This window comes from Anabrus simplex, chromosome 5 (assembly GCF_040414725.1).
Source record: "Anabrus simplex isolate iqAnaSimp1 chromosome 5, ASM4041472v1, whole genome shotgun sequence".
Classification (NCBI taxonomy): domain Eukaryota; kingdom Metazoa; phylum Arthropoda; class Insecta; order Orthoptera; family Tettigoniidae; genus Anabrus; species Anabrus simplex.
This window is the reverse complement of record NC_090269.1, coordinates 358,521,483-358,538,662: the sequence shown is the minus strand read 5'-3', so window position 1 is coordinate 358,538,662 and position 17,180 is coordinate 358,521,483. Positions and strand designations below refer to the sequence as shown.

General features: G+C 37.1%; 1 protein-coding gene across 3 annotated transcripts in view; it reads right to left on the bottom strand.

Moving 5' to 3' along the window:
* The window catches only part of LOC136874115 (tax1-binding protein 1 homolog), a 228,603-nt gene that overhangs the window by 14,630 nt on the left and 196,793 nt on the right, over nucleotides 1-17,180 (bottom strand). Inside the window, exons 11-12 of one of the 3 annotated variants that reach the window (XM_068227663.1) lie at nucleotides 14,091-14,308; nucleotides 11,600-11,739 (exon numbers count right to left, since the gene is read on the bottom strand). The exons of 1 other annotated variant lie outside the window; for it this stretch is intronic. In XM_068227663.1, the coding sequence (XP_068083764.1) occupies nucleotides 11,613-11,739; nucleotides 14,091-14,308 (345 nt within the window). In that variant the 3' untranslated portion in view covers nucleotides 11,600-11,612. The remainder of the gene's footprint in view (nucleotides 1-11,599; nucleotides 11,740-14,090; nucleotides 14,309-17,180) is intronic. One more of the 3 variants, XM_067147670.2, reaches the window with a different exon arrangement.

The following is a 17,180-nucleotide window of genomic DNA, read 5'->3' as shown; positions in this document are numbered from 1 at the left end:
TTTGAACAGAAGTTAACCAAATATTTGCCACCATCACTCCATTTTGCCATGAACATGGAGAAATTGCCTACACTAACAGTGCTAGTTGTGAAATCCTGGCAACATACTTTACTTAACTGTGAAACACTCCAAGTTTATGTTCAACTTTATGCAAAGTAACCCAGATTAAACACCACCGTGTGTCCAGGAAATTAAGGAAGTAATTAAATCACTGAGAAACAACAAGGCTTCAGGGCAAGACCAAATAGTGGCAGAACTATGAAAAAATGCAAGAGAAAACTTTATCATGAAACTTATACCAAGCTGGATATAGAAAAGGAAGGCCGTGCAGTGAGCAAATTCTTAATTTGAAGAATACAATAACATACTTCCGTACCATAGCAAACAAAAACTATGTGATCACATTCGTTGATTTCAAAAAAGCATATGATAGTATAGATCGAGAATCACCCTTTAATGTTTTATCAGAATTTAGACTATATCAAATAACAAGACATATTATCAAGGAAATGCTTACCAAAACTACAGCTAAAGTAAAGTTTATGGATGAATATAGTCAGGAATTTCAAACAAACATAAGACTGTGACAAGGGGATGGGGTATCTCCATTACTTTTCAAAATTGTGCTCTTGGAAAGGTTGTCAGAGAATGGAGGAAAGCAGGTGCACCATTTCACCATTTAGGACCTAATAAAAGTATAAAAATTGACTGTGGAGTCTTTGCTGCTGATATGGCACTTACTGCCAAAAACATACCAGATGCACAAAAGCAACTTGATATTCTACAAGAACAAGCAGCAAAAATCTGACTTCAGATATACGAAAAAACTAAATATATGACTGACATAAAAAATGCACCACAAGAACTAATCATTGGCACTAACAAAATCTCAAGGGTGAATGAATTCAAATACCCAGGTGAATGGATTACAGAAAATTGTGATGAAAGGAAACGCATAACTTCAAGAATTCAAAAGATGGAAATTGCTTTCCAACTAACAAGAATCGTTTATAATAAACAAGGTATTTCATGGAACAATAAGATCTGACATTACAATACAGTAGTTAAACCAGAAGCACTCTATGCTGTAGAAACTCTCAACCGACAACAAAAGGGATTAAAGGAACAATTAGAAATTAAAGAACAAAAAAATCATGAGAAAAATCTTAGGACCAAGACTCATAAAGGAAACTCATTACCCTAAACCTAATAGTGAAATAAATATACAAGCATATTTCCAAAATTAGAGATGCAATTCGAATGTGACAAATCATATTTGCAGGGCATTTGGAATGAATGAACCATAACAGATTTTCACATAAAATTTACAAATTTCTAAAAAACAAGGCCACTAGACCAAAGAGGTACAAATTATTAGAGAAAGGCCTCATTGAATTAGGATCGCCAAATCTAAAACACTGAAAAGAAATACAAAACATCATGCAAACACAGGGATTTGAGGAACAAGAAAGGAAACACACACGATCGGCATGGTCGGAGGACCGGAGACGTGCACAATCAACGAAGGTGAAGAACTACTGGGCAAAAAAGAAAGCTGAAAAATGTTCATTCCGCGTGGTCCTAGGTGACCCATTCGAGAAGAAGAAGAAACCCAAATATAACCATTCAAAATCTCAATTTGTTGACATTTTCATTGGCCTGTAATATAGATAAGAAAAGGTTCCACCTTATCAATACCAATTTTATTTATATAAGATTAACTTACAGGACCGGTTTCGACTTTTTGAACAGTCATCAGCTGTACATTGGTACCTTTACATAAGTCAAATATTGGTTGAATTGCCTTTCCAAATGGAGAAGTTGTGGGGAAGCACTATGTCCAAGCATTCAAATTGGGCATGTTTAAGAGTAAAAGTTGGTTATATGGTACAATCTAGATAGCTGAAAGTGAGTTGTTTTTTAGGCCTAAAATTTGTGTAAATTAGCTAATTTTTAAAAGTACAGGTATATTAAACACACTAAAATGCATAACACATGTTAAAATCACATATTAAAATATACAGTGCGTGTTAAAATCCTTTATAATAGCTCAGATCACTTCATTGGAATGGATTTATATGTCTTGCATATGTCTATATTCTTGTTTGAGTCCAATGTAGATGAAGAATGTCAGTGCTTGCGTTCATGGGCAGTGCTCTCGTGGGGGTTCTACTATATATTAAGATACTGTATATCCACTTGTATATTTGATAGGTTTATCATATTGTTAATAGCAATTCCAGTATATGAATGGAGATAGATATGTGCAGCTGTGACTGATACATTGACTAAGTATTGAATGTATTCTCCGTTGTGCGTGAATATTTCAGATGCAGGTTGGTGGCTCTTTTCTCGTCTATAATATTTTGCTGATGTGTGTCTGTAAGAGACAAAAGTAGTGTGAGAAAGTTATAATCTGAAAAATGCCTGCTTGTGTGTGTGTTAACGTGATGAGTCCTTACTATTGCTGTCGTGGTTGGGATGCATTGAGTTTGGCTGCCTGGCGTGTACTGTATCGCGCTCTCTTTGGGCTTGTGTCCGCTGCTGTAAGGGGGATGAGGGGTGGGTGAGGAGAGTTACTGTCGTAGGGGTACGGGTGGAGCTGGGCGTGTCGGTCATCTGCGCTGTAGCGCGTGCTGAACTCTTTTTGTTGATTATTTTGAAGTAGTGGTTTTTTAAAGCGGGGATAATTTTATTATATATGGTGTTGGTTTTTTCTGTAATTTCATTTATGTTGTAATTAGGATTGCCTATTGATCTAGTAGTATGTACAATTCTTCTGTTATATTGAGCAAGGGGCCTTTAGGGTTTATATTTAATATTTTAATATCATTTGGAATGTTTGTGAAGCTGTGTTTGTATTCATCAATGTGCTGGCCTATTGCAGAAAAATGATTATGTTTTACGGCATTTATGTGTTCATTATATCGGATTGCGAAGTTCCTACCGGTACGTCCTATATAGCTAGTCTCACAGTTGTTGCAACTGATTCGGTATACTCCTGATTGATGGTACTTATTGTTACTGTTGATTGTCTTGGTGTTTTGTAAGATGTTAATGCTATTATGCGTGGTCTTGAAGGCTATTTTTAAGTTATATTTTTTTAAAATATTGGTTAATGGATATATGTGTGCATTATTGAAGGTAAATAATACATAGTCCTTTTTAGGTTTATCTATTTTGGTCAATCTAGTTTTTAGTTGAGATTTGATTTTTTGGATGATCGTATTTGTACCGGGCGGTACACCTCTACTCTGTTTATTTAAAAGTTGCGCCAGTTGAAACACCTCTTCTGGAGGAAGGTTGAACTTTATCTATTCTATTAATTCTCTACTTTCTCAGAAGATGTCACCACGTGGAAAATTTTGAGTTTTTGAACTGTGTCACTTTTGATGTGTTTTTGTTTCGCTTGAAGTAAGAAGTGGGAACTTTCTCTTCTAGAGGACACTACTGAAGAATTACAATAGTGCAACCTAGTGCGAAATCAAAGAACTATTTTGTTGGAGAAATTTTTATTTCAAAAGTTTGTTTCTTGTTAAATTTCTTTCTGTTATTGTTTAAGTTGGCTGTATACCCCTCTTTTTCCCCTTAGTTTGGATCTAGCCAATCCCGAATTTCTTTAATTAATTTTCCACCAATAATGTGTTTCTTTTTCCTCTATGTAGGGGTTTCTTTTCCCGAACCAATAAAGATTTTGTGGGAGGGTGTTTTATTTCCCCTAACGCCTAGAATCTTCCGCGAGAGGATATAAACTGCTGATTTTGGGGTCTCCGGGCCACTTCTGTTCCATCTTTCAGTGTATTAAGTACATAGCAGGAGGCGGGAAGCGCCTCTTTCCTCGGCAGCGATCTACTACCAGGTAATGGCCTATTAATATCTTCTTTTCTTGCTAAGTCGGCAGTTTAACTCTCGCGGCAGGTTCGAAGCGTTTTCCATCATGTAACCTTTTCCTAAAATGTAACTACTCTTTTCTTCTTTTTCTTGTAAAGTTACATATTGGGATAGAGAGTGCTAACCCTCTCGAGCTCCCACTCACATTTGTTTTGAGGTGAACTTATTTTCTCAAACTTTTCTTCGTTTATGTAATGTAAAGTGTTCTTCTCTAAGTCACCTCTGTAGTATGGGATTAGCCCTTGCGTTAGTGGCCCAGAGCCAGATTAGGTTTTAAAAGCAAAGTGTATTAGGAGTGCAAGTTCGCCTCCTCTCAAGTTGTATTTTAGAGGTCATGTATTAATCTTTTCTCACCTAATAGACCTCAGTAGGTTGGGTATTTTACCCCTGTGTATATGTCCTTTGAGGACAACTTGAAAGTTGAGTTTGGTGTGGCCTGGGAGAGGCTTAACTTTAAGAGCGAGTGGCTCTTTTCTAAAACTGAGAGTTGTATGCCTCGAGGAGGCTTTGCTGTGTAATTTGGAGCAAAGGCTCCAGGGTTTGAGTGGGGTCTTCTGCCCCTTTTGTTAAAATTGGTATATCGTAAAGTTGAGCTAGTTGCTCAAGAATTGTGTTTTCAGGGCTCGAAGCCCAAATTCTTTAATCCCTGTAATTGTACATTTCAAGTTGTATTTCGGCTACTAAGTACCTGTTCTATTTGTTGTTACCTAATTTTGAAAAGAAAATATAACCTTGTTAAATTTTAAAATTTAATTTCTCTTTAGTAGCTTGAGACCTATTCACCACCCAGCACCTTCTTTCATGCTTAACTACCACAAAAACTCGGTAACAGTATTGATCATTTCTTTCTTGTAACCATTATTTTTAGCTGTATCTCTTCTTTTAAGTCAGTTTCTGATAATGGTATATTGAAAGCCCTGTAGATCATGCTATAATAATCTGCTTTTTTGTGAGTATTGGGATGGATGGAGTCTATTTTGATGGTATTCGATGTGTGTGTGGGTTTTCGGTATATTTTGAAAGACAAGTGGTTTTCGTGCCTGGTTATTGTTAAATCAAGACAATTTAAAGTATGATTGTTTTCAGTTTCTTTTGTGAATTTTATGCAGGGGTCTATTGTGTTAAGTCTTTCCAGTATGGTATTTTCGTTAGTGAACCTATTATCAATGATGACGAAGATGTCGTCGACAAATCTACACCAAAAGAATATATTGTCTATTTTGCTAATGGATGTGTGTTCTAAATAGTCTATGTAAATGTCAGTGAGTATGCCGGAAGCAGGAGACCCCATTGGTAGGCCTTGTTGTTCGTAGATTGTGTCGTAAAATCTGAAATAATTGTTATTAGTGGCGAATTCAAGTAATTTTATAAATTCTTTGATCTCTAAATTGCTCAAATTGCTATGGATTTTTAGATTAGATTGAATTATTTCTCTAGTTTTCTTGGTGGGAATGTTGTGATACATATTAGTTATGACAAATGAAGCGATGGTATGGAATTGCTCTATTTTCAAACAAAACTATACGAAATTCAATAGATTTTTGCAATAAAACCAAAGAAGTGAAAATAGAGCAATACCATACCATCGCTTCATTTGACATAACTAATATGTATCCCAACATTTCCACCAAGAAAACTATAGAAATAATTCAATCTAATCTAGAAAACCACAGCAATTTGAACAATCTAGAGATCGAAGAATTTATAAATTTACTTGAATTTGCCACTAATAACAATTATTTCAGATTTTACGACACAATCTAGCAACAACAAGGCCTACCAATGGGGTCTCTTGCTTCCGGCATACTTGCTGACATTTACATAGATTATTTAGAACACACATCCATTAACAAAATAGACAATATATTCTTTAGGTGTAGATTTGTCGACGACATCTTTGTCATTATTGATATTAGGTTCACTAACGAAAATACCATACTGGAAAGACTTAACACAATAGACCCCTGCATAAAATTCACAATAGAAACTGAAAACAATCATACTTTAAATTGTCTTGATTTAACAATAACCAGGCACGAAAACCACTTGTCTTTCAAAATATACCGAAAACCCACACACACATCGAATACCATCAAAATAGACTCCATCCATCCCAATACTCACAAAAAAGCAGCTTATTATAGCATGATCTACAGGGCTTTCAATATACCATTATCAGAAACTGACTTAAAAGAAGAGATACAATTAATCCACGAAATAGCTAAAAATAATGGTTACAAGAAAGAAATGATCAATACGATCATCCAAAAAATCAAATCTCAACTAAAAACTAGATTGACCAAAATAGATAGACCTAAAAAGGACTATGTATTATTTACCTTCAACAATGCACACATATATCCATTAACCAATATTTAAAAAAAAAAAAAAAAAAAAAAAAAAAACAACAACTTAAAAATAGCCTTCAAGACCAAGCATAATAGCACTAACATCTTACAAAACACCAAGACAATCAACAGTAACAATAAGTACCATCAATCAGGAGTATACCGAATCAGATGAAACAACTGTGAGACTAGCTATATAGGACGTACCGGTAGGAACTTCGCAATCCGATATAATGAACACATAAATGCCGTAAAACATAATCATTTTTCCGCAATAGGCCAGCACATTGATGAATACAAACACAGCTTCACAAACATTGCAAATGATATTAAAATATTAAATATAAACCCTAAAGGCCCCTTGCTCAATATAACAGAAGAATTGTGCATACTACTAGATCAATACATCAATCCTAATTACAACATAAATGAAATTACAGAAAAAACCAACACCATATTTAATAAAATTATCCCCACTTTAAAAAACCACTACTTCAAAATAATCAACAAACAGAGTTCAGCACGCGCTACAGCGCAGATGACCGACACGCCCAGCTCCACCCATACCCCTACGACAGTAACTCTCCTCACCCACCCCTCCATCCCCCTTACAGCAGCGGACACAAGCCCAAAGAGAGCGCGATACAGTACACGCCAGGCAGCCAAACTCAACGCATCCCAACCCCGACAGCAATAGTAAGTACTCATCATGTTAACACACACACAAGCAGGCATTTTTTTAGATTATAACTTTCTCACACTACTTTTGTCTCTTACAGACACACACCAGCAAAATATTATAGACGAGAAAAGAGCCACCAACCTGCATCTGAAATATTCACGCACAACGGAGACTACATTCAATACTTAAAGTCAATGTATCAATCACAGCTGCACATCTCCATTCATATACTGGAATTGCTATTAACAATATGATAAACCTATCAAATATACAAGTAGATTTTGCCTGCTGCCATTTCTTGATGGATACAGTACTTTTGTATCCATCTCTTGGCACAGGCCAAAGTAAAATGTAGCTTCCACCGAAGTCCCAGTCTCATCCATGGCTGTGACAATATGGAAGCTGCTGGGGTATGGGTGGTGCTGAGTAATGACATTCAGAGCACGACTAGTGCATCTGAGTGCTATGAAAGGTGTTGCTCATAGGGTCAGTCGTGCTGCAATAGCACTTGCTGACCCAGTGAGGAAAGCAATGGCAAATTACCTCACTCCTCGTCTTGCCTAGTACGCCTCATTTTGGTGCTGCCATTGGTTTTTGCGGTTTCCTTATAACCGCATAACCTTTGGTGGTGCTATTTGAGGATCCAACCAGCCTCTGGGCTGATGACCTAACAGACAGATACAAGTGGATATATCTTAATATATAGTAGAACCCCCACGAGAGCACTGCCCATGAACGCAACCACTGACATTCTTCATCTACATTGGACTCAAACAAGAATATAGACATACGCAAGATGTATAAATCCATTCCAATGAAGTGATCTGAGCTATTATAAAGGATTTTAACACGCACTGTATATGTGATTTTAATATGTGTTCTGCATTTTAGAGTGTTTAATATACCTGTACTTTTTAAAAATTAGCTAATTCACACAAATTTTAGGCCTAAAAAACAAACTCGCTTTCAACTATCTAAATTGTACAATATAACCAACTTTTACTCTTAAACATGCCCAATTTGAATGCTTGGACATAGTGCTTCCCCACAACTTCTCCATTTGGAAAGGCAATTCAACCAATATTTGATTTATGTAAAGGTACCAATGTACAGCTGATGATGACTGTTAAAAAAGTCGAAACCGGTCCTGTAAGTTAATCTTATATAAATAAAATTGGTATTGATAAGGTGGAACCTTTTCTTATCTATATTACATGTTAACTATCAATACGGAAAATTAAACTAAATCAATTTTCATTGGTCTACAAGTAAAGGAATGGAATATGTAATTACATAAGAACCCGGCCCCTAGTAATAATATATCATAATTCCTAATATTCTCTGCAAATAACCTCAGCCTTTGTGGGTGGAGTTAACTTCCAATAAGTAACCAGGGGAACCTGACTCCCCCCTACAGAACGCGTCCCCAGGTGGCGGATAGGGGGTCTCTACAGTATGTAGGGCTGGTTGAAATACCTAATACAACCCGCGGACCAACAGGTAGCCCAATTCCTCGGGGCTTTAAAATACTGGGACACCCTCTCTACAGGGGTCATAAATATCGAGGGCCCTTGCCCTGGGTTATAGGTGAAGACCTTAACGGCATCTACGGCAAAAAAGATGGACTTCAGTATGGTGGAGATGGCGGAAGGGGCGAACCCGTAGTGTCTGTACCCCAGAGGAGCGGCAACAAAAGGCGTCCGACTCCATGTTAGGAGCGGCCTAATTTGAACCTGGCAGAAGATAATAAAATGCCTTTGGGAGTGGCAAACCCATCGTACAAACAGCCTATAAAATGAGTGCGAGTGAATCGAGGCCTTGGATAATGCTGGGGCATCACCCTGAAGTGACATGCAGTTCCTGGTGCTCTGGGGAATTGTGAGAAGTGGGCTACCAGACATCACAAGAATTGGCATTATCAATGTCATGACTTTGAATGGCAAGTTAGAAAAACTGATAGACTACATGGAGAAGAAAGACACAGCAATGATGGGAAGGAGTGAGACAAACTGGAAGGGAAAAAGTCAAAAAGAATTGAAGAAAGGGTATAAGATTATATTGGAGTCGAGGAATGATGGCAGCAAATGGTATTGGTGTTATACTGGAAGAAGACCTAGCGCAATATGTGGACAAAATTGGCCAGATCAGTGAAAGGATAATTAAAGTTAGACTTGGACTTGAAGGTGGAATCAAGGATTTTATACAGGTTTATGCACCCCAATTGGGGAATGCGATTAATTTTTAGAAGAGTTTCTAAAAGAACTGGAAAGTTGTATTGAAGACAAAGAGGTTATAATAATGGGGGACATGAAAGCACATGTTGGAACAGACAGGGAAAAGAGAAGAGATAATTGGCCGCTATAGTTCTGGAAACCAAGATGAAGAAGGAGATTTGGTAATAGAATTTTGTAGAAGGGATGGATTAATTGTTGGCAATACGTGGTTTAGAAAAAAGAACTCACAAAAAATAACTAGATATTGCTGGGGAGATAGATATTGTCCAATAACGGACCATTTATATTGGTATTATAGAGCTGGGAAAGTTTCACAGAAACTTTACAGGAGGATATAAAGGGAAGTAAAAACGTTTTGCATGGTTTGGTGAAGAATTCAAAACATGAGGATGACGAATGAATGGATGGATATGAATTTAAAGCAATCAGTGGATCTGACCCGCAATGCCTCACATTCACAGAAACTGACGTAAAACAATAGTATTACTGACCAAGGGACTGCTTCTATAACACAATACGGAATCGATGATACTTGTAGTCTAAAGGGGGTACAAAATCCAAGTCATCGGCCCCTCATAATGGTACTTATCGCTAGGGAAGTAGAACCACGGTATTTGTCATGTTGTGGTACTAATCAAAAGTAGCGTAGACTCGAGGTATTCCACACATTATGGTACTACTCACAGGGAATGAAATTCGCACACGTAACACAGACCTATGGCGTTTCACACATTGTGCCACCATTTACAGGCAACGCAAACCTATGGTGTTCATCACATAAGCGTATTAACCACAGGGACTCATACTATCCCGTGGTGTTCCTCATATAGTGGGTACTAATAATAGGCAAGCCAGAACCATGGTGTCGCTCATACAGTGGTACTAATCACAGGTACTGCAAAAGCTGACAGCGCATTAGTTCGCTACTAATCACAAACCTATTTTGTACCTAATATAGTGGTACTACGCGCAGGTAAAAGCGACCCCTGGTGTTCCCCGCGTGGTGCTGCTAATTACAAGTAGTCTCATGGTTCTCATTCGATCATCCCTTGGTCGCCCCTTACGACAGGCAGGGGATACCGCGGGTGTATTCTTCGTCTGCGTCCCCCACCCACAGGGGGTAGAGAGAGAGTGAGAGAAGAAGAAAAAGAAGTAGAAGAAAAGAAGGGATCCGTCACTTCGAAAAATGAAGTAACGGATGAAGAAAGGCAAGGGCCACAAAGGGCGGGAAAATGAAAGACTCCCGAGGCCTCGAATGCTCTAATACCGTCACGGTTGGAAAAGAACAAGAGTTGACCAAGAGAGGTCGGACAGGATAGATGAAAGTAAGGAACCTGGTATAAGTAAGTGGAAGCAATGCCAGGACTCACTAAGGGCCCCGTGGTCGCCAACCCACGCTCAGAACCCCTTAAACTCCAACATTGGCTTGTTGAAGTTTTAACCCAACATGAAGGAACATTTTATCTTATTATTATTATTATTATTATTATTATTATTATTATTATTATTATTATTATTATTATTATTATTAACATCATCATCATCACCATCATCATTGTAAGTGTTTTTATTTTGTTTATGCCAATTTTTGTATCTCTTTTTAGCTGAAGATGTTCCACATTAGGAATGAAACATGTACTTTTTTAAATAGTGTAATTAGATTTTAAGCTGGAAGGTGGGGTTCTCCATTCAACCTTACCTTAGTTGAGTTGATGCCAATACTGAACCAAAAAATGAGATTTAAAAGTTGCAATGGTTGTGTTAAAAAAGGAATTACCTAAGATGATGAGCGTATGGAGAGAGAGATGATTATGATGATGATGATAATAATAATAATAATAATAATAATAATAATAATAATAATAATAATAATAATAATAATAATGCTATTTGCTTTACGTCCCACTGACTACTTTTACGGTCTTCGGAGACGCCGAGGTGCCAGAATTTAGTCCCACAGGAGTTCTTTTACACGCCAGTAAATCTACCGACACGAGGCTGTAGTATTTGAGCACCTTCAAATACCACCGGACTGAGCCAGGATCGAACCTGCCAAGTTGGGGTTAGAAGGCCAGCGCTTTAACCGTCTGAGCCACTCAGCCCAGCGAGCCCAGGCGACTGGAGTGGGACATTGATGATGATGATGAACATCTGTACACGGTTCCCACATAACTTACAACACACACATTATTTCTTCTCTAACAGTCTCGTACATCATTTAGCAGTCCTAGATTGTAAAGAGGGTTAAAGAAAGTGATTAAATCCATCCTGTTAAGCAAATTTTCTTAAAACGTCTCCTGAAAGTAATAAAGAGCAGCAAACAGGATTTGTATGCTACTTTTACATTAATCATGGAAAACAGCCAAGATGGTTAGGAAAGAAAGAAAAACATGAGAGAGAGATGGTCTTCTCAAATAAGAAGATCCTGTCAATACATAACTTGCCTGAAAAATATGTTTACGACAGGTGGTTGTCAAAATGCTGAGTAAACAAGTCGTAAGCACCCGGTGGGAAGGTAACCGAGCAGAATGGGCAGATGAAGCAGAAGTTTGGCCCACCCGTCACGCTCTGAATAGGCACCTCCCTGAGCAAAGAAAAGGGAAGTCTAACCTCTGTGTCTTAATTTAGCTATTATCTGAGAGGGAAATTATCATGTAAGGTGATGTAAATTACAATTATTCAAGATTATTGTAGATTATGACTAAAGGGTTTGAGAAAAAATAACTGAATGCAGAACTGTATGAAAACTTTGCTAGTTGTTTAACGTCGCACCGACACAAATAGGTCTTGTGGCGACGATGGGACAGGGAAGGGCTAGGAGTGGGAAGGAAGCGGCCGTGGCCTTAATTAAGGTACAGCCCCAGCATTTGCCTGGTGTGAAAATGGGAAACCACGGAAAACCACTTTCAGGGCTGCCGACAGTGGGGTTCGAACCTACTATCTCCCGAATACTGGATACTGGCCACACTTAAGCGACTGCAGCTATCGAGCTCGGTGTATGAAAACTACACAACCATATCTTCAAATTATATCAAGATGAGGTATTATAGATTTATATTACCCATTTTAAGGAGATTTTACTTTTACTTGATTTAGAAAAACTACAAAGAAATTGCAGACATTATGTTTTAGGATCCAATCTGATACTTTCTGATTCTATTACCTGTGTACATTTTGTTTTAATTAATACAATATATGCCTTGACGGTGTTTAGCTGAGAAAGGAACAAGGAAGAAAGTTTTCATAGATGGTATACAGCATCAGATATTTACTGATGTGAGTAGGAAGGGTTAAAGAAATATGGTCTAATTATTGTTCATGGGAATCAAGAATTCAATAAATCACTAAAAAGGTTCAGTTTGGAAATAAAAGACTTACCTACTTACTTTACACCTAGTGACAATATAGAACTTTGCAACAGTATATTGAAGTATTATACAGAAAAGTTGTACAAACTACAGGATTATGAATAAGATGAAATACTTTTCAATTAATTCTTCTGAATTTTTTGAAGTAAATAATGAGTTTTAGATATCGATGTGTGACAAACCAAGTAATCAATTTACCAGCTGACAAATTTGCCAAAGTTTTTTAATAATCATTAGTCATTTATGACAAATTAATCTGATATTGATTTTAGCATTTAGTGAAATTAACAGAAAAAAAAAAAAAAGGTGGGGGGGGGGCAGCATATGGTGAACACTATACAATTGTGTATATCTTTATATGATAAACAATATTATTGCCTTTACATCCCACTAACTACTTTTACTGTTTCTGGAGATGCCAAGGTGTCAGAATTTAGTCCTGCAGGAGTTCTTTTATGTGTCAGTACATCTACCAACAGAAGCATCTTCAAATACACCAGACTTAGCCAGGATCGAACCTGCTAAGTTGTGGTCAGAAGGCCAACACCTCAACAGTCTGAGCCACTTAGCCCAGCTGTTGAATTAATATGATATTTCCCATTTATTGGTTTAATTGATACAAAAGGAACTTTATTCCTAATTTTAAGGCACCTTAAAAGCACTGATTCAAACTCTGGTCATACCTCTTTAACATCTTACAACAATGAAAGTCTCCACGAAAAATGGTATAAACAATTGACATTCCAAAGATGAAATAACTATTTGAAAATAGTTGATGTGTATGCACTGCAAAGTTAAGGACCCAGCACTACCAGACAAAAAAGATGAAGCATCAACATGCCTGTCAATATATTAACTTTGTACATAATACAATCTCCTTGTTTCTTCTGACAAGCTCAGACACAGACCATTTGCCCTCTGACTAATTAGTGAGTTTTCTTGAAATTTCAAGTATCATACCAAGGTATCTTCAAGGGTTATGAACCAAGGTATCTGTACTGAAGGAGATACTTTTGGTTTATATTCAGCTCAGAGGGAGATTTATGTACCAAAAAAAAAAAAAAAAAAAAAGCTGATTCTGTTAAGATAAGCACTGGGATATCACCTGTGTTCGGAGACTCTATAGATTTCCATCATGGCTTGGTTCTATATGGATCTCTCAAACTGTTATCCAAGCCCTTGTAGATGATTTTCTTGGTGTTTTCTGACAGTTGACTATTTTTAATGCTTTTTACCAACAACAATTTTAGGGATTGTGGTATACATGTTAATATAAAATAGTAGTCTACTTTTGCAGGCTAGGATGTCTGCTTCTAACTCAGTTCTTGTAATTTTAAGAGTAAAATTATTTAAATTTTAAATATAGCATTGGTATTCAACAATAAAGAGAAAATTTTGTTGAAAATTAGAACCATTTCCTAATGCCTGTAGCCATGAGTCGAGTTTTCAGAAAGTTCACATACTATGACAACATAAAATTTAAAAATCACTTTAGAGCATAATTACAGTCCCATGTAGTAACTTCTGAATAATAATCACAAAGAAAATATTGGAATAGGCAACCTACCCTGATGTGTCAGAGGTTTGGGAGAGGGAAAGCAGGTCTTGCACCACTGTGGGCTCACTAGAGGGTTCACAGTTGCTAGGGGACGGAGCAGTTTTACGATTCAGCACCTTGGCTAGGCGACGTTCAGCCTTCTGTTTCTCATGGTACAACTTTTGGTATTCTGTTGCAGCCAACTGAAGTCGCTTCTTTAAATCCTGGAGCATATCTGCATTTATATTCTGAAATATATAGTATTAATGCAGTAATAATAAGCATATGTATCAATAATTGTACACAGGCTGTGGTTAAGAATTAAGCTTTAAGTTCAATACATATTTATGAAAGAGAAGTATCATAACTCTGAAACATGGCAAAGATAAAATTGTCACATACCCCCACTAAACTGGCCTTCTTCCATCTAGAGACAAAATTCCCCTGTCCAATTAGTTACATATTCACATTTTGAAACAGTAGGTTTAAACACCACTGAAACCTGTAATTCTAGCTAGCTACCAACCATCATCCAATCATATACTGTATGTGCAATCAGGAATGTCTTATAACAGAAAGTAGGAAATTATCTACATAAACACTACCTAGGAAAATTTAAATTTTCCTACAAGCCAACAAATTTTGTAATTGTAAAAACATTATTGACCAACTTAATGACAATGTGGTGAATATTTTACCTCCAATCACTGCTTCAGCATTAACTCTCTTATTATGTAATTATGGGACAACACGTCAAATAAACAAATTTCACACCTTCTCTTAAATCACACCTCCATATATTCCAACATTTAAGGCTGTAAACTAGCTATTTTGACCCTTTAAACCAGTGCCCAAAAACTGGAGGGCACAGAGAGTAATACAAGGAGGTGGAGTTATGATAAGCAGTTTATCATCACCATCACAATAATAATAATAATAATAATAATAATAATAATAATAATAATAATAATAATAATAATAATAATAATAATAATAATAATAATAATTTTACAGTTCCAGTTTCCAGGATACTATTGGCAAGCCTCTTCCACTCTGTCTTATTGAGCTACGTTCTGTTGTTAATGATGCCCTCCAGTGTCTTTTCCCCAATCTGCAATGTCCATCTTTGCAATGTCCATCCAGTGGGTTCTTGGTCTTCCCACCATCTGTTTTCCTGCCATATGTCTCTACAAGTTAACATACGCTGTCCTTGTTGGCTCCATCCTCATTACATGACCAGACCACCTCAACCTGGACAAGCTGACCCAATCTAACAATGATGTCTCAATCCCAGCTTCCTTTGTAAGTATGTCATTCCTTAACTTGTCCAGTTTTGTTTTTTGAATTATGGACCTCAGGAACTTCATCTCAGATGCCTGTAACTTTGATGAGTCCTTCTTAGTGAGTGTGCAGGTTTCAATACCCTAGGTTAATATTAGTATCAAGTACTGACTGAACATCACCAACTATGATTTTATTGGTACTTTAGGATCCCAGAGGAGTGTTAGTACTTGCTGGTAAAAGTGAGAGCTCTTCTGTTCTCTATTTGCCACCTTCTATTTGACTAGTATATCTCAAGATATTACATTGCCAAGGTATGTAAAGTTTTCCACACTTTCTAGTATGATGTTTGCTGTTTGTCCCTCTCTGTTCATTGCCATCACTACTGTTTTGGGTTTGATTATCTTCAGACTGAATTCTTGGAACTTAACCTTCCATTCATCGAGTCTCAACTGTACATGTTCATCAGTTTCTTCCCCAGATTATAAAGTCATCAGCAAAAGCCATTGCATTTAGATTACCAGAGGTTTTCTTGATGTTCATTATGTCATCCATGATGGTGATAATAATGAGGATAGTGCACTGCCTTGCTGGACTCCACTTTTGGTCTGGAACCAGGATGAATGTCCACCCACAGTTTATATAATGTTAAAAATGTTCTCTCTTTTGTGAAAAGTTATAGCTATTATCAGATTCTAAGTACAGGGCACCCTCACACTGTAAGTACAGTGAACTCAGGCAGGAAGTCCTTTCATTCCTATTCAAACTAGTATACATTTACATTGAAAAATGCTGCTTTATTCACTATTTCCCAAGTTCTGACCAACAGAGGCTGGCAACTAGACCCTGCCAGAATGAGTTGGGAGATTAGGTACTGCTGCATTCAACTAAACACCCTATAATGTGTAGCACTAACTTCTGACCAAATGACAATTAGCCATATGACAATGTAAATTGTCCTTGGCACAGTGCAGAAATAGATTCTTCCTCAGCCTAAAACTCGCTGTCTGTTATTAAGTGTAAAGAGAGTCAGTGAACAGAACACAGTGCAGGTGAATTATTCTGCATACTGAGAATAGTTAACCTTTCTTAGGACCTGGAACAAAACAAAGGGTTGTCATTTATTCAATGAAATCTAGCAAGCACAGCAATAACCATTTGCCTCCTGGCATTGCAACATTAATGATTTCTATTGAAGTTATGAGTATCATATCAAGGTTTCTGTACTGCAGGATATGCTCTTTGTTTATGTTCATCTCAGAGGGAGATTCATGTAAAAACACTGGTTCTGTTAAGATGAGCACAGGGATATGATCTGTGTTTGGAAACCACAGATTTTAATCAAAGCTTGTTTCTGTACTTATCTCACATAACTCTTACTGATTTCCATGGTGTTTTCTGAACAGCTGAATTTATTAATGCTTTTTTACCAACAACTATTTTACAGATTATACAAGTTAATACAGAATAGTAGTCTACTTTTACAGCCTAGGATGTCTGCTTCTCAGTTTTCTTTGTTTTAAGAGTCAAATTTGTTTAAATACAGTACAGCATTGGTATTCAACAATGAAGAGCAAATTTTGTTGAAAATAGAGACCATTTTGTAATACCCATTTGGTCACTCCATGTGATATTTGTGCTGGACACAGTGGAGGCAGGACAGGTTTTTCTCCGGGTACTCGAGTTTTGAGTCATCTTTCATTCCAGCAAAAACCTCCAATATCATATTATATAATCTCTCAGTCATTAATCACTGCCCCTGAGGAGTGCAACAGGCTTCAGCAGCCGGCACAATTCCTATCCTCATCGCTAGAGTGGGGGCTTCATTCATTCAATTCC